Source organism: Cherax quadricarinatus, chromosome 79 (genome assembly GCF_038502225.1).
Source record: "Cherax quadricarinatus isolate ZL_2023a chromosome 79, ASM3850222v1, whole genome shotgun sequence".
In the NCBI taxonomy this organism is placed as follows: Eukaryota; Metazoa; Arthropoda; class Malacostraca; order Decapoda; family Parastacidae; genus Cherax; species Cherax quadricarinatus.
Genome location: NC_091370.1, coordinates 7,075,153 through 7,097,143, shown reverse-complemented (window position 1 = coordinate 7,097,143; position 21,991 = coordinate 7,075,153). Strand labels below are relative to the sequence as shown.

Here is a 21,991-nt window from a genome sequence, read left to right as displayed (position 1 = left end):
TACGAAATTACTGCAAACTCAAATTTTCGTTGACCTTATTCCACAAGAAGAATTTTACTATTTAAGCCAAAATCGCAAATCGCAAATCAAAGGTGTGTTACTCTTGTTCCGAGGAAGTACATAGGTGTGGGAGTTTTCGTATTAATTACATTCTCATCCCTGTTTGGTGTACTAGCCTACGAACAGCACATATATTATTGTAACCAAATACGAGTGACATTGATCAATAACAACACTACGTTAGCGAAGGATTCAAACCCATGTTGTACTGGCCCACTCCTGTGAGAGAGAACCGCATGTATATATATATATATATATATATATATATATATATATATATATATATATATATATATATATATATATATATATATATATATTTATATATATATATATATATATATATATATATATATATATATATATATATATATATATATATATATACGTATATATATATATATATATATATATATATATACATATAAATATATATATACATATAAATATATACATATAAATACATATATAAATATATACATATATAAATATATATATATATATATATATATGTATACATAAATACATATACATATATATAAATACATATATATATATATATATATATATATATATATATATATATATATATATATATATATATATATATATATATATATATATATATAAACATATATATATATATAAATATATATATATATATATATATACATATATATATATATATATATATATATATATATATATATATATATATATATATATATATATATATATATATATATATATATATATACGTATATATATATATACAGTACATATCAATCTAATCACAAAACAAGTGGTACTGAATTATTTAACAAAAATGCGGCAGGCCAGGGTTCGACTCCACGACACATTGTCCCGCCTCAAGAGACAACACAACGCACGTAGCACGTGATCCACTCTGTAATCGATCCTACTAACAACATGAACCTAGCGAGCTATGGTTGTTTCATGCTGCGATGGCACTCGTGGCAGTGGATGCTCAAAAATTATTTTTCAGCCTAGTTCCCTAGGTTCATATTGTTTATAGTATGTTGGGTTGTCTCTTGAGGCAGGTCAGTCACTGAATGAATCCAAAGTCTGTAGTGTAGTAGCATTGGTCATTGCTGGTGTTTTCGACAGGGTGTGGCACCAGTGCCTTTTAGCAAAACTGCAAGCTATGGGAATTGCAAGCTCTGTGCTATGTCTCCTCAGTGATTACTTTCATGATGGATCTCTAAGGGTACTTCTCATTGGAACGGAATCAGCAAGGCGTCTTAGTGGGGCAAGTGTTCCACAAGGAAGAGTGCTTGGACCATTGTTATGTAAAGTCTTCTTCAATGACCTTCATCCCATCGCAGAATCACCTGCATCTGCAGACCACTGTACACTGACACTTATCCAAGAGAAGAAATGGAAGCTGCTCTAAGCTACATCAATCACCAGCTCAGAGCTCTATCAGCTTAGGGAAACAGATGGCAAGTAACATTTGCATCTGAGAAAACACAAATGATGATGGTGTCTAGGCACCATGTTGGTAATGCCGGTGAAGTAGTAAGTATGAATGGGATGGTGTTGGTATCTGGGGAAGAGGTTGATATCCTTGGGGTGAAATTTGACTCCAAACTGACTATGAAGAACCATGTTGTAAATCTTGCAAACAAGGGAGCCAGGAAGCTTACAGCACTTCGCCGTATCTCGCTTTTGCTTGACAGTAGGGGTTGGAAGATCCTGTATGAGACACAAGTACGCTCACACCATGAGTATGCTCCACTTACTTGGTTTGCCTGCCTTCTCTCTCATCTGCGACTGCTTGACAGAGTAGATTACAGAGCAAGATGTCTCATCTCTCGCCTGGACCCATCCTTGATAGATCTATCATTTCAGCAGAGCGTTACTGTTATGTACAAGGTCAATATTGTCAAAGTACCACACTTGGATCCACTTTGAGGATAACAAGAAACAAGCTTCGATATCACAAGACGGGCAAGAAGTATCAACTTCACTCTGGCTGTACCCTTCTCCAGAACATCACTTCATCTGAGATCATTTATCCCCAGGATGATTCGAGCATGGAACACATTCGTACAGCAGTATGATGTCAGCGAGATAAAGTCAGTTGATCAAATGAAAATGCTGATCCACAGATGCATCCAACTTCACCCTTTTCCCTACCTGTACGTTTCATAACAATCAAAATGCTTTTGATGAGCTGATGTATGTATCAGATTTTAGCTTTTCAATGAAGTTACGAATGATTAACTTGTAAATAGCTTGTTAATAGTCCTAGGGATCCTTATCATAACGTTGCCAAACATTGAGTAAAGACAGAGAGAGAGAGAGAGAGAGAGAGAGAGAGAGAGAGAGAGAGAGAGAGAGAGAGAGAGAGAGAGAGAGAGAGAGAGTGAGAGAGAGAAATAGGGAAAGATATATATATATATACATTATATATATATATATATATATATATATATATATATATATATATATATATATATATATATATATATATATATATATATATATATATATATATATATATATATATATATATATATATATATATATATATATTTATAATTATATTTTTATATATATTTTTATATATATATATATATATATATATATATATATATATATATAGATAGAGAGAGAGAGAGAGAGAGAGAGAGAGAGAGAGAGAGAGAGAGAGATGATAAGGTTTACGCATGGAGATCATAAAATGTTGTCAATGTTCTTGAAAATGTGTGCAGGAACAGTGAGAGCTTATGGGCGGGTCTAGCTGGTGTGTGGTATAAAAGGATGCGCTTCCTTCAGCTTCTCACAGTCGATACACAGATCCTTCTGAGCCATGAACTCCCTTGTAAGTTACACTTTCTTGCGCTCAGAGTGCTTCATTTAAGCTTTATTTAAGTTTTCACAATATATACGTAACATCGGTGTATGGATCAATTATTCTGCTAGTTGTTTATTCTATTTAATTTTCATTTGCCTTTTGATAAAACGTAATTCTCAAAAATATTAAACTAAATGCATGAGGTATATGTACCTACGTTGAAAAGCATTAGTAACTGTTTACCTATTAAGTAATTTACAAAACACTTCTCTGTTTTTTTGCACCATGCGTTGGTAACTACTCCTCACGACGCACTAGCACTTAAAACTTTACTAAAATAATAAGTTTTAAAATAAATATTAATGTGAATCCAACAGGTCATTTTTGCCGTCCTGGCCACATTGTGCTTGGCTGCCACAAGCGCCACACCTTCCCCAGATGCCGAGCCTGGTTACCGGAGAGGTTTCGGAGGCTTTGGTGGGTTTGGAGGCTTTGGAGGCTTCAGGGGAGGATATGGAGGCTATGGACACTATCGTGGAAAGAGGAGCGCCGAGCCTGTCGCTGAGGCTGCTGCTGAGCCCGAAGCTGATCCTGGTTACTTGAGAGGCTATGGAGGCCTCAGAGGCTTTGGTGGTTTTGGAGGATTCGGCCGCGGCTTCGGAGGCTTTGGACGAGGATATGGCGGCTATGGATACAATGGCTGAACTACTAATGTTATCAACTGTCCAATCTCAGTTCTCTTTACTATTTCTTTAAAAATACAAAAATAAATATATAGAGCAAAAATATCTAATTTTAATGTAAATCAGATCCTCTAATTGTTGAAATATATGTATTAAATATGGAATGTATAATAAAATGACTTTCCATTATATGGAAACTTTCAGAAAATTACAAAACTATAATTTTAAATAACACATTCCTTTTAATTTTCTATAGTAAAAATTTCTTCATTGTATGAAATAGAAACTCCAGTATTGCAAAATTACGTGGATTTGACAGCTTGTATAAAGATTTTATTAGAGTATTGCGGGCCTTTTGACTCCATGAACATAATTTTGCATAAAAATCCTGTCTGAAGCATTATTTATGTTCAACCCTGAGTTTATTGGAGAACTCGCTCCTTAAAAATAACTGCTCAGTTTTCTTTTTTACCAGACTTTTTTCTTGGCATGAATTAACATTAATTTGTATTGTGTTAAATTTTCCATACAACCAGTCTAATAACAAATCATTGTAATGGAGTTATTTTATCTAGTGAATATCTTCTTTTGCATTTGTATTTGTCATCTGAAATGTGTATAGGGGAAAAAGAAAATTGTTAGCCGAATTTTGTAGCATAATGAATTATATCCATGGGCAAATTCATACCAGAAGAAATGTAACATTTATGAAAGAAAAAAAAGTATTCTATAATGCATGATCATCAAAGCAAAAAAGCAAATAAATTTGGAACTATATTACCGCTGTCACTTACGGATGCTTTTCAGCAGTCACTTTCAATTACAGTAAAAATAATTAGCTAATTAAAAGGATTCGACACTACATAAAAAGATTTTTATTAAATGATGCTAATAAAGTGTAAATTAATCCTATTATTGAAGAACAGTCAATTATCACTATTTTTAAAAAATAAAAGCTCAGTAGAAAATAAATAATAAAAACAAAATGATTACAAATAAAAAGATTACTGGTAAAATTTGTGCAATTAAAATAATTGCAGTTGCAATTAAAATTATTAGTTAGAATTAAACGAAAACAGATACACAGAGTAAAAGAATAAGTTTCGATTAAATCCAAATGTATTAAATATAAATATAAATATAAAAATAAAAATAACGATAATTATTACTATTATAATAATGGCGATAACAATGTGACTAATAATATACAATACTATTAAATAATTTGAAAAATTAGTAAATGAGTAAACGGGCGAGAAGGATACAAGACATGGAAGGTAGAAGTTTCAGGTAGAATTGGTTGTAGACTCATCAATTGGTGTACTTCTGCTCCAATCGATCATTTTCTACCACTTTGGGCTACTAATATTATGCGTCATGCATGCATGGCAATTGTGATACAACAATACTATCTAGCAGACAGAAGAGATGATACGGAGACATAGCATGAAGAAGGTTAGTTTGCTTGGTTTGGAAGTTCTAAAAGAAATGAACAACCCGAAATCAAACTGGATGTATTTCTTTTGCAGCGCAGTCCGATAAGTGAATCCACGTATTCCATAATCCAAGTCTTTTCTGCCTGATGCGAGTGGAAATGTTCAGAGTGCACCAAAACTTTTGATGTGGTCATATACTAGTGACAAAGATTTGTTAGGGAATCAGAGGAATCTTTTAAAGTCATCAAAATAAAATTAATATGAAATTTTGGAAAAAAGGGTGAATAAGGACATACACAGAACAAATTCAAGTCAATCATATCAAAGAGACCATAAAGGCCAATGTCCTTAGTACATTAAGTAAGGAAATATGTTTATGTTAGCTAAGTTTACACAATATACAAATGTTTTGCAATAGTCTTGCCATCACACAGATGTTATAAGCACATTAAAGAACAAAAAGTTGACTTAAGTTTTAAATGACGTTAGCACTATTATTTATTGATAAGCAGAAGACGCTTTACACATTCATTTGACAGAAACATATTTTATTAATTAAACTGACAAATGATAACTTAACGAAAAATCAATAGACTGTTTCCCTTGCAGAAAACTTAACAGCAATAAAAGTTAAAGCTGAAAAGAAAATGCATTCAGCACCTGTTGTGACTAATAAATAAATTTGGTCAATTAGAAAGAACTCTTGTAAAATTAAATCCTTTCTAAATTTTCTCATATACGTTCAAAGATATAGTTTTTTCATATATGTTAATGTAAAAAATTATAATTTTGAACCAAAAGAAATTTGGAAACAAGTGAAATTTTATTTAGCCTAGTGCAACTAAATGCAAATTAGATAAGTTTAAAATAATTTAATAATAAACAATCACAATAAAATGTATTTTTATTCTTTAGGTTCAGAATGATTTTTACGAAATTACTGCAAACTCAAATTTTCGTTGACCTTATTCCACAAGAAGAATTTTATTATTTAAGCCAAAATCGCAAATCGCAAATAAAAGGTGTGTTACTCTTGTTCCGAGGAAGTACATAGGTGTGGGAGTTTTCGTATTAATTACATTCTCATCCCTGTTTGGTGTACTAGCCTACGAACAGCACATATATTATTGTAACCAAATACGAGTGACATTGATCAATAACAACACTACGTTAGCGAAGGATTCAAACCCATGTTGTACTGGCCCACTCCTGTGAGAGAGAACCGCATGTATATATATATATATATATATATATATATATATATATATATATATATATATATATATATATATATATATATATATATATATATATATATATATATATATATATATATATATATATATATATATATATATATATATATATATATATAAACATATATATATATACATATATATATATATATAAACATATATATATATACATATATATATATATATAAACATATATATATATACATATATATATATATAAACATATATATATATACATATATATATATATATAAACATATATATATACATATATATATATAAACATATATATATACATATCTATATATACATATATATATACATATATATATATAAACATATATATATACATATATATATATAAACATATATATATACATATATATATATATAAACATATATATATACATATATATATATATAAACATATATATATACATATATATATATAAACATATATATATATATATATAAACATATATATACATATATATATATATATATATATATATATATATATATATATATATACGTATATATATATACAGTACATATCAATCTAATCACGAAACAAGTGGTACTGAATTATTTAACAAAAGTGCGGCAATCCAGGGTTCGACTCCACGACACATTGTCCCGCCTCAAGAGACAACACAACGCACGTAGCACGTGATCCACTCCGTAATCGATCCTACTAACAACATGAACCTAGCGAGCTATGCTTGTTTCATGCTGAGATGGCACTCGTGGCAGTGGATGCTCAAAAATTATTTTTCAGCCTAGTTCCCTAGGTTCATATTGTTTATAGTATGTTGGGTTGTCTCTTGAGGCAGGTCAGTCACTGGATGAATCCAAAGTCTGTAGTGTAGTAGCATTGGTCATTGCTGGTCTTTTCGACTGGGTGTGGCACCAGTGCCTTTTAGCAAAACTGCAAGCTCTGGGAATTGCAAGCTCTGTGCTATGTCTCCTCAGTGATTATTTTCATGATAGATCTCTAAGGGTACTTCTCAATGGAACGGAATCAGCAAGGCGTCTTCGTGGGGCAAGTGTTCCACAAGGAAGAGTGCTAGGACCATTGTTATGTAAAGTCTTCTTCAATGACATTCATCCCATCGCAGAATCACCTGCATCTGCAGACCATTGTACACTGACACTTATCCAAGAGAAGAAATGGAAGCTGCTCTAAGCTACATCAATCACCAGCTCAGAGCTCTATCAGCTTAGGGAAACAGATGGCAAGTAACATTTGCATCTGAGAAAACACAAATGATGATGGTGTCTAGGCACCATGTTGGTAATGCCGGTGAAGTAGTAAGTATGAATGGGATGGTGTTGGTATCTGGGGAAGAGGTTGATATCCTTGGGGTGAAATTTGACTCCAAACTGACTATGAAGAACCATGTTGTAAATCTTGCAAACAAGGGAGCCAGGAAGCTTACACCACTTCGCCGTATCTCGCTTTTGCTTGACAGTAGGGGTTGGAAGATCCTGTATGAGACACAAGTACGCTCACACCTTGAGTATGCTCCACTTACTTGGTTTGCCTGCCTTCTCTCTCATCTGCGACTGCTTGACAGAGTAGATTACAGAGCAAGATGTCTCATCTCTCGCCTGGACCCATCCTTGATAGATCTATCATTTCAGCAGAGCCTTACTGTTATGTACAAGGTCAATATTGTCAAAGTACCACACTTGGATCCACTTTGAGGATAACAAGAAACAAGCTTCGATATCACAAGACGGGCAAGAAGTCTCAACTTCACTCTGGCTGTACCCTTCTCCAGAACATCACTTCATCTGAGATCATTTATCCCCAGGATGATTCGAGCATGGAACACATTCGTACAGCAGTATGATGTAAGTGAGATAAAGTCAGTTGATCAAATGAAAATGCTGATCCACAGATGCCTCCAACTTCACCCTTTTCCCTACCTGTACGTTTCATAACAATCAAAATGCTTTTGATGAGCTGATGTATGTATCAGATTTTAGCTTGTCAATGAAGTTACGAATGATTAACTTGTAAATAGCTTGTTAATAGTCCTAGGGATCCTTATCATAACGTTGCCAAACATTGAGTAAAGACAGAGAGAGAGAGAGAGAGAGAGAGAGAGAGAGAGAGAGAGAGAGAGAGAGAGAGAGAGAGAGAGAGAGAGAGAGAGAGAGAGAGAAATAGGGAAAGATATATATATATATATATATATATATATATATATATATATATATATATATATATATATATATATATATATATATATATATATATATATATATATATATGTGTATATATATATCTGTATATATATATATATATTTATATATATATATATATATATATATATATATATATATGTATATATATATATAAATGTATATATATATATATATATATATATATATATATATATATATATAAAGAGAGAGAGAGAGAGAGAGAGAGAGAGAGAGAGATGATAAGGGTTACGCATGGAGATCATAAAATGTTGTCAATGTCCTTGAAAATGTGTGCAGGAACAGTGAGAGCTTATGGGCGGGTCTAGCTGGTGTGTGGTATAAAAGGATGCGCTTCCTTCAGCTTCTCACAGTCGATACACAGATCCTTCTGAGCCATGAACTCCCTTGTAAGTTACACTTTCTTGCGCTCAGAGTGCTTCATTTAAGCTTTATTTAAGTTTTCACAATATATACGTAACATCGGTGTATGGATCAATTATTCTGCTAGTTGTTTATTCTATTTAATTTTCATTTGCCTTTTGATAAAACGTAATTCTCAAAAATATTAAACTAAATGCATGAGGAATATGTACCTACGTTGAAAAGCATTAGTAACTGTTTACCTATTAAGTAATTTACAAAACACTCCTCTGTTTTTTTGCACCATGCGTTGGTAAATACTCCTCACGACGCACTAGCACTTAAAACTTTACTAAAATAATAAGTTTTAAAATAAATATTAATGTGAATCCAACAGGTCATTTTTGCCGTCCTGGCCACATTGTGCTTGGCTGCCACAAGCGCCACACCTTCCCCAGATGCCGAGCCTGGTTACCGGAGAGGTTTCGGAGGCTTTGGTGGGTTTGGAGGCTTTGGAGGCTTCAGGGGAGGATATGGAGGCTATGGACACTATCGTGGAAAGAGGAGCGCCGAGCCTGTCGCTGAGGCTGCTGCTGAGCCCGAAGCTGATCCTGGTTACTTGAGAGGCTATGGAGGCCTCAGAGGCTTTGGTGGTTTTGGAGGATTCGGCCGCGGCTTCGGAGGCTTTGGACGAGGATATGGCGGCTATGGATACAATGGCTGAACTACTAATGTTATCAACTGTCCAATCTCAGTTCTCTTTACTATTTCTTTAAAAATACAAAAATAAATATATAGAGCAAAAATATCTAATTTTAATGTAAATCAGATCCTCTAATTGTTGAAATATATGTATTAAATATGGAATGTATAATAAAATGACTTTCCATTATATGGAAACTTTCAGAAAATTACAAAACTATAATTTTAAATAACACATTCCTTTTAATTTTCTATAGTAAAAATTTCTTCATTCTATGAAATAGAAATTCCAGTATTGCAAAATTACGTGGATTTGACAGCTTGTATAAAGATTTTATTAGAGTATTGCGGGACTTTTGACTCCATGAACATAATTTTGCATAAAAATCCTGTCTGAAGCATTATTTATGTTCAACCCTGAGTTTATTGGAGAACTCGCTCCTTAAAAATAACTGCTCAGTTTTCTTTTTTACCAGACTTTTTTCTTGGCATGAATTAACATTAATTTGTATTGTGTTAAATTTTCCATACAACCAGTCTAATAACAAATCATTGTAATGGAGTTATTTTTATCTACTGAATATCTTCTTTTGCATTTGTATTTGTCATCTGAAATGTGTATAGGGGAAAAAGAAAATTGTTAGCTGAATTTTGTAGCATAATGAATTATATCCATGGGCAAATTCATACCAGAAGAAATGTAACATTTATGAAAGAAAAAAAAGTATTCTATAATGCATGATCATCAAAGCAAAAAAGCAAATAAATTTGGAACTATATTACCGCTGTCACTTACGGATGCTTTTCAGCAGTCACTTTCAATTACAGTAAAAATAATTAGCTAATTAAAAGGATTCGACACTACATAAAAAGATTTTTATTAAATGATGCTAATAAAGTGTAAATTAATCCTATTATTGAAGAACAGTCAATTATCACTATTTTTAAAAAATAAAAGCTCAGTAGAAAATAAATAATAAAAACAAAATGATTACAAATAAAAAGATTACTGGTAAAATTTGTGCAATTAAAATAATTGCAGTTGCAATTAAAATTATTAGTTACAATTAAACGAAAACAGATACACAGAGTAAAAGAATAAGTTTCGATTAAATCAAAATGTATTAAATATAAATGTAAATACAAAAATAAAAATAACGATAATTATTATTATTATAATAATGGCGATAACAATGTGACTAATAATATACAATACTATTAAATAATTTGAAAAATTAGTAAATGAGTAAACGGGCGAGAAGGATACAAGACATGGAAGGTAGAAGTTTCAGGTAGAATTGGTTGTAGACTCATCAATTGGTGTACTTCTGCTCCAATCGATCATTTTCTACCACTTTGGGCTACTAATATTATGCGTCATGCATGCATGGCAATTGTGATACAACAATACTATCTAGCAGACAGAAGACATGATACGGAGACATAGCATGAAGAAGGTTAGTTTGCTTGGTTTGGAAGTTCTAAAAGAAATGAACAACCCGAAATCAAACTGGATGTATTTCTTTTGCAGCGCAGTCCGATAAGTGAATCCACGTATTCCATAATCCAAGTCTTTTCTGCCTGATGTGAGTGGAAATGTTCAGAGTGCACCAAAACTTTTGATGTGGTCATATACTAGTGACAAAGATTTGTTAGGGAATCAGAGGAATCTTTTAAAGTCATCAAAATAAAATTAATATGAAAATTTGGAAAAAAGGGTGAATAAGGACATACACAGAACAAATTCAAGTCAATCATATCAAAGAGACCATAAAGGCCAATGTCCTTAGTACATTAAGTAAGGAAATATGTTTATGTTAGCTAAGTTTACACAATATACAAATGTTTTGCAATAGTCTTGCCATCACACAGATGTTATAAGCACATTAAAGAACAAAAAGTTGACTTAAGTTTTAAATGACGTTAGCACAATTATTTATTGATAAGCAGAAGACGCTTTGCACATTCATTTGACAGAAACATATTTTATTAATTAAACTGACAACTGATAACTTAACGAAAAATCAATAGACTGTTTCCCTTGCAGAAAACTTAACAGCAATAAAAGTTAAAGCTGAAAAGAAAATGCATTCAGCACCTATTGTGACTAATAAATAAATTTGGTCAATTAGAAAGAACTCTTGTAAAATTAAATCCTTTCTAAATTTTCTCATATACGTTCAAAGATATAGTTTTTTCATATATGTTAATGTAAAAAATTATAATTTTGAACCAAAAGAAATTTGGAAACAAGTGAAATTTTATTTAGCCTAGTGCAACTAAATGCAAATTAGATAAGTTTAAAATAATTTAATAATAAACAATCACAATAAAATGTATTTTTATTCTTTAGGTTCTGAATGATTTTTACGAAATTACTGCAAACTCAAATTTTCGTTGACCTTATTCCACAAGAAGAATTTTACTATTTAAGCCAAAATCGCAAATCGCAAATAAAAGGTGTGTTACTCTTGTTCCGAGGAAGTACATAGGTGTGGGAGTTTTCGTATTAATTATATTCTCATCCCTGTTTGGTGTACTAGCCTACGAACAGCACATATATTATTGTAACCAAATACGAGTGACATTGATCAATAACAACACTACGTTAGCGAAGGATTCAAACCCATGTTGTACTGGCCCACTCCTGTGAGAGAGAACCGCATGTATATATATATATATATATAAATATATATATGTGTTTTATATGTATATATAATTTATATATTTATATATATGTTTATATATGTATTTATATGTATTTATATATGTATATATATATGTTATATATTTATATGTATGTTTATATATATATATATATATATAAATATATATATATATATATATATATATATATATATATACATATATATATATATATATATATATATATATATATATATATATATATATATATATATATATATATACATACATATAAATACATATATAAATATATATATATATATATATATATATATATATATATATATAAACATATATATATATATATGTATATATATATATATATATATATATATATATATATATATATATATATATATATATATATATATATATATATATATATATATATATATATATATATATATATATATATATATATATATATATATATATATATATATATATATATATATATATATATATATATATATATACAGTACATATCAATCTAATCACGAAACAGGTGGTACTGAATTATTTAACAAAAATGCGGCAGGCCAGGGTTCGACTCCACGACACATTGTCCCGCCTCAAGAGACAACACAACGCACGTAGCACGTGATCCACTCCGTAATCGATCCTACTAACAACATGAACATAGCGAGCTATGCTTGTTTCATGCTGCGATGGCACTCGTGGCAGTGGATGCTCAAAAACTATTTTTTAAGCCTAGTTCCCTAGGTTCATATTGTTTATAGTATGTTGGGTTGTCTCTTGAGGCAGGTCAGTCACTGGATGAATCCAAAGTCTGTAGTGTTGTAGCATTGGTCATTGCTGGTGTTTTCGACTGGGTGTGGCACCAGTGCCTTTTAGCAAAACTGCAAGCTCTGGGAATTGCAAGCTCTGTGCTATGTCTCCTCAGTGATTACTTTCATGATAGATCTCTAAGGGTACTTCTCAATGGAACAGAATCAGCAAGGCGTCTTAGTGGGGCAAGTGTTCCACAAGGAAGAGTGCTTGGACCATTGTTATGTAAAGTCTTCTTCAATGACCTTCATCCCATCGCAGAATCACCTGCATCTGCAGACCACTGTACACTGACACTTATCCAAGAGAAGAAATAGAAGCTGCTCTAAGCTACATCAATCACCAGCTCAGAGCTCTGTCTGCTTAGGGAAACAGATGGCAAGTAACATTTGCATTTGAGAAAACACAAATGATGATGGTGTCTAGGCACCATGTTGGTAATGCCGGTGAAGTAGTAAGTATGAATGGGATGGTGTTGCTATCTGGGGAAGAGGTTGATATCCTTGGGGTGAAATTTGACTCCAAACTGACTATGAAGAACCATGTTGTAAATCTTGCAAACAAGGGAGCCAGGAAGCTTACAACACTTCGCCGAATCTCGCTTTTGCTTGAGAGTAGGGGTTGGAAGATCCTGTATGAGACACAAGTACGCTCACACCTTGAGTATGCTCCACTTACTTGGTTTGCCTGCCTTCTCTCTCATCTGCGACTGCTTGACAGAGTAGATTACAGAGCAAGATGTCTCATCTCTCGCCTGGACCCATCCTTGATAGATCTATCATTTCAGCAGAGCCTTACTGTTATATACAAGGTCAATATTGTCAAAGTACCACACTTGGATCCACTTTGAGGATAACAAGAAACAAGCTTCGATATCACAAGACGGGCAAGAAGTAGCAACTTCACTCTGGCTGTACCCTTCTCCAGAACATCACTTCATCTGAGATCATTTATCCCCAGGATGATTCGAGCATGGAACACATTCGTACAGCAATATGATGTCAGCGAGATAAAGTCAGTTGATCAAATGAAAATGCTGATCCACAGATGCCTCCAACTTCACCCTTTTCCCTACCTGTACGTTTCATAACAATCAAAATGCTTTTGATGAGCTGATGTATGTATCAGATTTTAGCTTGTCAATGAAGTTACGAATGATTAACTTGTAAATAGCTTGTTAATTGTCCTAGGGATCCTTATCATAACGTTGCCAAACATTGAGTAAAGACAGAGAGAGAGAGAGAGAGAGAGAGGGAGGGAGAGACTGAGAGAGAGAAATAGGGAAAGATATATATATATATATATACATTATATATATATATATATATATATATATATATATATATATATATATATATATATATATATATATATATGTATATATATATATATATATATATATATATATATATATATATATATATATATATGTATATATATATATATATATATATATATATATATATATATATATATATATATATATATATATATATATATATATATAAAGAGAGAGAGAGAGAGAGAGAGAGAGAGAGAGAGAGAGAGAGAGAGAGAGAGAGAGAGAGAGAGAGAGATGATAAGGGTTACGCATGGAGATCATAAAATGTTGTCAATGTCCTTGAAAATGTGTGCAGGAACAGTGAGAGCTTATGGGCGGGTCTAGCTGGTGTGTGGTATAAAAGGATGCGCTTCCTTCAGCTTCTCACAGTCGATACACAGATCCTTTTGAGCCATGAACTCCCTTGTAAGTTACACTTTCTTGCGCTCAGAGTGCTTCATTTAAGCTTTATTTAAGTTTTCACAATATATACGTAACATCGGTGTATGGATCAATTATTCTGCTAGTTGTTTATTCTATTTAATTTTCATTTGCCTTTTGATAAAACGTAATTCTCAAAAATATTAAACTAAATGCATGAGGTATATGTACCTACGTTGAAAAGCATTAGTAACTGTTTACCTATTAAGTAATTTACAAAACACTTCTCTGTTTTTTTGCACCATGCGTTGGTAACTACTCCTCACGACGCACTAGCACTTAAAACTTTACTAAAATAATAAGTTTTAAAATAAATATTAATGTGAATCCAACAGGTCATTTTTGCCGTCCTGGCCACATTGTGCTTGGCTGCCACAAGCGCCACACCTTCCCCAGATGCCGAGCCTGGTTACCGGAGAGGTTTCGGAGGCTTTGGTGGGTTTGGAGGCTTTGGAGGCTTCAGGGGAGGATATGGAGGCTATGGACACTATCGTGGAAAGAGGAGCGCCGAGCCTGTCGCTGAGGCTGCTGCTGAGCCCGAAGCTGATCCTGGTTACTTGAGAGGCTATGGAGGCCTCAGAGGCTTTGGTGGTTTTGGAGGATTCGGCCGCGGCTTCGGAGGCTTTGGACGAGGATATGGCGGCTATGGATACAATGGCTGAACTACTAATGTTATCAACTGTCCAATCTCAGTTCTCTTTACTATTTCTTTAAAAATACAAAAATAAATATTTAGAGCAAAAATATCTAATTTTAATGTAAATCAGATCCTCTAATTGTTGAAATATATGTATTAAATATGGAATGTATAATAAAATGACTTTCCATTATATGGAAACTTTCAGAAAATTACAAAACTATAATTTTAAATAACACATTCCTTTTAATTTTCTATAGTAAAACTTTCTTCATTCTATGAAATAGAAACTCCAGTATTGCAAAATTACGTGGATTTGACAGCTTGTATAAAGATTTTATTAGAGTATTGCGGGCCTTTTGACTCCATGAACATAATTTTGCATAAAAATCCTGTCTGAAGCATTATTTATGTTCAACCCTGAGTTTATTGGAGAACTCGCTCCTTAAAAATAACTGCTCAGTTTTCTTTTTTACCAGACTTTTTTCTTGGCATGAATTAACATTAATTTGTATTGTGTTAAATTTTCCATACAACCAGTCTAATAACAAATCATTGTAATGGAGTTATTTTATCTAGTGAATATCTTCTTTTGCATTTGTATTTGTCATCTGAAATGTGTATAGGGGAAAAAGAAAATTGTTAGCCGAATTTTGTAGCATAATGAATTATATCCATGGGCAAATTCATACCAGAAGAAATGTAACATTTATGAAAGAAAAAAAAGTATTCTATAATGCATGATCATCAAAGCAAAAAAGCAAATAAATTTGGAACTATATTACCGCTGTCACTTACGGATGCTTTTCAGCAGTCACTTTCAATTACAGTAAAAATAATTAGCTAATTAAAAGGATTCGACACTACATAAAAAGATTTTTATTAAATGATGCTAATAAAGTGTAAATTAATCCTATTATTGAAGAACAGTCAATTATCACTATTTTTAAAAAATAAAAGCTCAGTAGAAAATAAATAATAAAAAAAAATGATTACAAATAAAAAGATTACTGGTAAAATTTGTGCAATTAAAATAATTGCAGTTGCAATTAAAATTATTAGTTACAATTAAACGAAAACAGATACACAGAGTAAAAGAATAAGTTTCGATTAAATCAAAATGTATTAAATATAAATATAAATATAAAAATAAAAATAACGATAATTATTATTATTATAATAATGGCGATAACAATGTGACTAATAATATACAATACTATTAAATAATTTGAAAAATTAGTAAATGAGTAAACGGGCGAGAAGGATACAAGACATGGAAGGTAGAAGTTTCAGGTAGAATTGGTTGTAGACTCATCAATTGGTGTACTTCTGCTCCAATCGATCATTTTCTACCACTTTGGGCTACTAATATTATGCGTCATGCATGCATGGCAATTGTGATACAACAATACTATCTAGCAGACAGAAGAGATGATACGGAGACATAGCATGAAGAAGGTTAGTTTGCTTGGTTTGGAAGTTCTAAAAGAAATGAACAACCCGAAATCAAACTGGATGTATTTCTTTTGCAGCGCAGTCCGATAAGTGAATCCACGTATTCCATAATCCAAGTCTTTCCTGCCTCATGCGAGTGGAAATGCGCAGAGTGCACCAAAACTTTTGATGTGGTCATATACTAGTGACAAAGATTTTTTAGGGAATCAGAGGAATCTTTTAAAGTCATCAAAATAAAATTAATATGAAATTTTGGAAAAAAGGGTGAATAAGGACATACACAACAAATTCAAGTCAATCATATCAAAGAGACCATAAAGGCCAATGTCCTTAGTACATTAAGTAAGGAAATATGTTTATGTTAGCTAAGTTTACACAATATACAAATGTTTAGCAATAGTCTTGCCATCACACAGATGTTAGAAGCACATTAAAGAACAAAAAGTTGACTTAAGTTTTAAATGACGTTAGCACTATTATTTATTGATAATCAGAAGACGCTTTACCCATTTATTTGACAGAAACATATTTTATTAATTAAAGTTACACATGATAACTTAACGAAAAATCATTAGATTGTTTCCCTTGCAGAAAACTTAAGGGCATAGGCTCAGCATCCCACCGAGTTATAGCATTAAGTTCTCTGAAGTCAATAGCAAGTCTATATGAATTATCCTTCTTCTTAACCATGACTACTGGTGAACAATATGAAGATACTGAAGGTTCAATGATCTTTAGTTTTAATAATTTGTCTACCTCTCGGTCAAATGCATCCCTAAGGTGAACTGGAACTGGGTATAATTTTCATTTGATAGGATTGTCTGTCACTAAGTCAATCTTATGGACTACCGTGGACGTAACACCTGGAATATCAGTAAAGACGTCTGAAAAGTTACTCACACATTGAAGTAGTTCATGTCTCTTATGGTCATCCAAAGATTCATTAATATTAATGTTGGTTGCGCCCGAGTGGTCAAGAGTCACCAAGTCATGTAGTTCTCCGTCATAGTCTATGTTAGAGGTGTCAATTACACACACCTTACATTCTTCAGTTGTCTTATCAAATTCGTGTGGGAAAACTAAGTCAAAGTTATTAAGGCAGTTAACCGAATTTCTTCGGTAATATTTCTTAAGGATGTTGATATGATAAAGCTTAGGTTTCCCCTTGACTTCTATGAGGTAGTCAACTTTCCCACAAATTTTTACTACTTTATATGGACCTTTCCATGCTACTAATAATTTATTTGACTTGATAGGCAAAAGTACCAGAACTTCATCCCCTACTTTAAAATTTCTCCTCTGACTTTTGGAATCAAAATAGGTTTTGTACTGGTCCATTGACAAGCTTAGGTTTTTCGAAACTATGTCAGGGGTCTCCTCAAGTTTGGATCTAAGGTCAAGGAGAACTGGTAAGAAGACTGAACCTCAGCACTCACCTCCTCATTAGTCCATAAGTCATGAAGGATGGACAATGGGCCTCTGGCCTGTCTACCATAGAGAAGTTCAAAAGGTGAAAACCCCAAAGAGTCACTGGGAACTTCCCTCATGGCAAACAAAGCACAGGGTAGGTAACGATGCCACTCCTTAGGTTTAAGGGAGCAAAGTTTCCTTAGAATGGACTTGAGAATCGAATGCTGGCGCTAAATCCTCCCATTACAGCTGGGATGATAAGGTGTGGTGAAGAGAGGCTTCACTCCCAGAAGTTGGTATAGATGTTGCATTAAGTCAGATGTGAATTGTGTCCCACAGTCAGACAAAATTTCTCTAGGGATGCCCACTCTGGAGAAGATGGACAAAAGGGCTTCAGTCACCTCTGTAGTGGTTATGGTCTTTAAGGGTATGGCTTCAGGGAAACTCGAAGCATAATCAACTAATGCTAATATATATCTATGTCCCCCAGATGAAAGTGGAGATAAAGGACAAACGATGTCAATGGCTACTCTTTCAAAGGGTACTGTAAAGACTGGCATTTTGACCATAGGTACTCGCCTGGTACCTCGGGAGGATGACAGTTGGCAAACTTTACACGATCTACAATAGGTAGTGACATCTGAGGACATTTTTGTCCAAAAAGAGGTTTCCCTAATTTTATTTAAGATTTTACGATGTGAGAAATGTCCGGCCACTGGCAGGTCATGAGCCATTTTAAGAACAGTCTCTCTGCATTGACTTGGAACAACTAAGATGGAATAGTCTATCTCATCTGAAATTAATTTGAATACTGACTTGTACAAGATACCTTTTATATATTCAAATTTATATGAAAAGTTTTTTCTTTGGATAACTTGATTTTGTTTAGCGGCATTATGGCAATTCTGAAGAGAAGGGCAATTATGTTGTAAATTGACAAAGGAGTCCTTCGGTATATCTAAAGGCTTAAAGTCAGGGAAAACCAAAGGAGGGATAGTAGGAGAAGCCTGGGCTCTGGTCTGAGCCCTAGTCTAGACATTTATGGTATCGGAGGTGATATCTTCACTTTCATCTAACAAGTGAACCGGTGATCCTACTACCTCGCTTTCGAGAGTAGCATCACGGGTTTTTAATCCCACATGAATCTCGCGAGACATTGTCTCATCTGAACTTTCGAGGGGCTTCTCTGATTCTACAGGAAGAAGATCTGAAAAGCTTATGTCCACCTTTGGTGATGAAAGGTCAACCTCAGAAGGAAGAATGGCACCTTTTACATTACCTGTTAGTACGGAGCAAGAAGTGATGGGAGCTAGTACGGCTTCAGACCAACCTGTGAACCATTTAGACCTAATGTAACAACGGATTGTAAGAAAAGTGTCCGTATAGCCCAAGTAGTCTGAAAGTATAGCAGAGGAATGAGTTTCTTTAAGGTTAGGGAACAGCTTATCAGAAATGACTATACATGTGCATTCAGTGTCTCGTAAAATGGTAGATAAATTAAGTCCATTAACTGTTCCTGAACAGAAGGGTGCTTGGTCATTACAGTCTTTAAAACATCTTCCAACTTTTTGGACCTTCTTAGAAGGACAATCTGGATGTTTATGTCCCTTAACACCACACAAATGACAAACAGGAATAAAAGAAGTCATTTTACTTTCCAATAGAGGCTTTGATTTTCTTAAGGTCTGATGAACCCTTGCCCTTAGGGTTCGATCCCTTTAGGTCTTTATAGGAATTGTGAGCCTCAGCATACAGGTCAGCAGCCTCAGCAACTTCCTCAGCTTTAATCAGGTTACGTTCTCTGATGAATGTTCGTATCTGGTGAGGAAGAGCTGTCAGGAACTGGTCAGCAACCATGAAGTCTCTAAGAGATTCATAACTGTGATCAATTCTTGAACTCTCTATCCAAAAGTCGAACAAACGAGTGTTACCTGTAACTGCTGAAAGTTCTGGCCAGGCTGTAAGGTGGCATACCTGAAATCTTTCCTGTAAGAATTAGTGGTTTTTTGATATGCTTTAAGGATTGCCTTCTTCAGTAGGTTATAATTACATATGATATCCTGCGACAAAGTTGCATAGATATTCAAAGCGCTACCAGAAAATAACATTCCTAACCTAGTAGCCCAGGTGTCAGCAGGCCATTCACAGAGGGTAGCGGTATTTTCAAACCTGATAATGTATGAAGTTATGTCTTCCCCCTCTGTGAAGGGAGGTAAATTAGGAGTTGGAATATGTGCACTAGTTGCACGTTGTTCCATTACTCCTTCATCTAATTGCTGTTGTGAGAAAGTTAAATTTTTATTCTCTAATTCAAGGCGAGCTTGTTTGAGCTCGCGATCCTTTTCTCTCTCCCCTAACTCATATTCTCTATCCTTTGCTCTTTCCTCAAGTTCCCGCATTTTAGCCTGTTCCTCACGTATTTTAGCCTGTTCCTCACGTTCTCTAGCTCTTTCTTCACGATCAAGTCTATCACGCTCCTTTTTGTCTTCTCTTTCTCTTTCTAACCATCTTTCTTGGATTTCTCTCTCAATTCTCTCTCTCTCTCCTTTTTCTCCTGTCTTTCAAGGTTCTCTTTCTCCTTTTTCTCTTCTCTTTCCCTTTCTAACCGTCTCTCTTCTCTCTCAGTTCTCTCTCTTTCAAGTCTTTCCTGGATCTTAGCACTAATGAAAGATCATAAATTTTTCCCTGTTATTCCTAACTTACTTCCAGCATTCATCCAAAACTGGTATTCCTCCATACTTGCAAGAATAACTTAAACTATCAGGGGAAATGAAACGGGTATTAAAGAAAACGGAGGGTTCAATTCCTGCTCCTCTCAAACTGTAAATAAACCAGAGGGCTCGATCCCTACTTCAATTAAACAATATGTATTAATTAAAACGAAGGGTTCTATGCCAGCTCCGAACAAACAGTAAGTAGAATGGGGTCCCTTGACCATCCAATCTTCTCACCAACAAATCAAGAGTGTCCTACGACAGTTCCCTTGATAAAATAAAGATCTCAATGAAACAAATTGTCACTGGAAAATCTCGGGTCCCTAGAGTCTAATCCTCCAAAGTGTTTCAAGCTCGAACAAAAAGGTGGTAGAATTAAATATTATATCCTGCCTGACTTGACTTACAATAAATTGAGACTATAACAATCACCAAATCTTTTAAATACCTGTACTGTAGTCCTACCATAGAGAATGATTACTCATGGTTGGTGGTAACCGTCTGTGGTATGCGGCATTGAAGTTCCAATGGTAGATTCGAGATGGAATTGAATCTTGATTCAGTAGAGTTGATCCTGGCAAGGTCGCCACTTGTGAAGGCTTACTCAGCCCTGTAACAACTTCAGTCAGTATTACTAAGGCTGGCTCCTCCTCAGGAAAATTAATGTGTAGAAAAAGAATAAAAACTGACAAACAAACACTTTATTATTTAGAAAATATAAAATATAAAACACTTAAATATGAAATATTGATCCTACATTAAAGTGTATTATTAAATTCTTCCCAAATTCTATTAATTATAAATGGATCTAATTTATATAAACCAAAGGAAATATTCATATTATTGTCAAAACTGCTTTTTATGAAACAAGATTCAATTATATTCCTGTCGACCATGGACTTGCTTGATACTACTTTCTCAACTTTTTGAAAATCAATTGGATGGTTAAAATCTCTTACATGAATAAATAGAGCATTGGAATCTTG

General features: G+C 33.4%; 3 protein-coding genes across 3 annotated transcripts; all 3 read left to right on the top strand.

Moving 5' to 3' along the window:
• The first annotated feature begins 2,827 nt into the window (after positions 1-2,827).
• On the top strand, positions 2,828-3,667 carry LOC128702792 (neuropeptide-like protein 29). The gene is made up of 2 exons (XM_053797223.2): positions 2,828-2,908; positions 3,259-3,667. Exons 1-2 carry the CDS (start codon positions 2,897-2,899, stop codon positions 3,583-3,585), a joined length of 339 nt encoding a protein of 112 aa, XP_053653198.1. The 5' UTR covers positions 2,828-2,896; the 3' UTR covers positions 3,586-3,667.
• A 5,110-nt stretch (positions 3,668-8,777) lies between these two features.
• LOC138855041 (neuropeptide-like protein 29) lies at positions 8,778-9,636 on the top strand. Its single transcript, XM_070101792.1, has 2 exons — positions 8,778-8,877; positions 9,228-9,636. The coding sequence occupies exons 1-2, from the start codon at positions 8,866-8,868 to the stop codon at positions 9,552-9,554; spliced, it is 339 nt and encodes a 112-aa protein (XP_069957893.1). The 5' UTR covers positions 8,778-8,865; the 3' UTR covers positions 9,555-9,636.
• Positions 9,637-14,733: 5,097 nt separating this feature from the next.
• On the top strand, positions 14,734-15,548 carry LOC128702790 (neuropeptide-like protein 29). Its single transcript, XM_053797221.2, has 2 exons — positions 14,734-14,774; positions 15,125-15,548. Exons 1-2 carry the CDS (start codon positions 14,763-14,765, stop codon positions 15,449-15,451), a joined length of 339 nt encoding a protein of 112 aa, XP_053653196.1. The 5' UTR covers positions 14,734-14,762; the 3' UTR covers positions 15,452-15,548.
• The last annotated feature ends 6,443 nt before the right edge of the window (positions 15,549-21,991 follow it).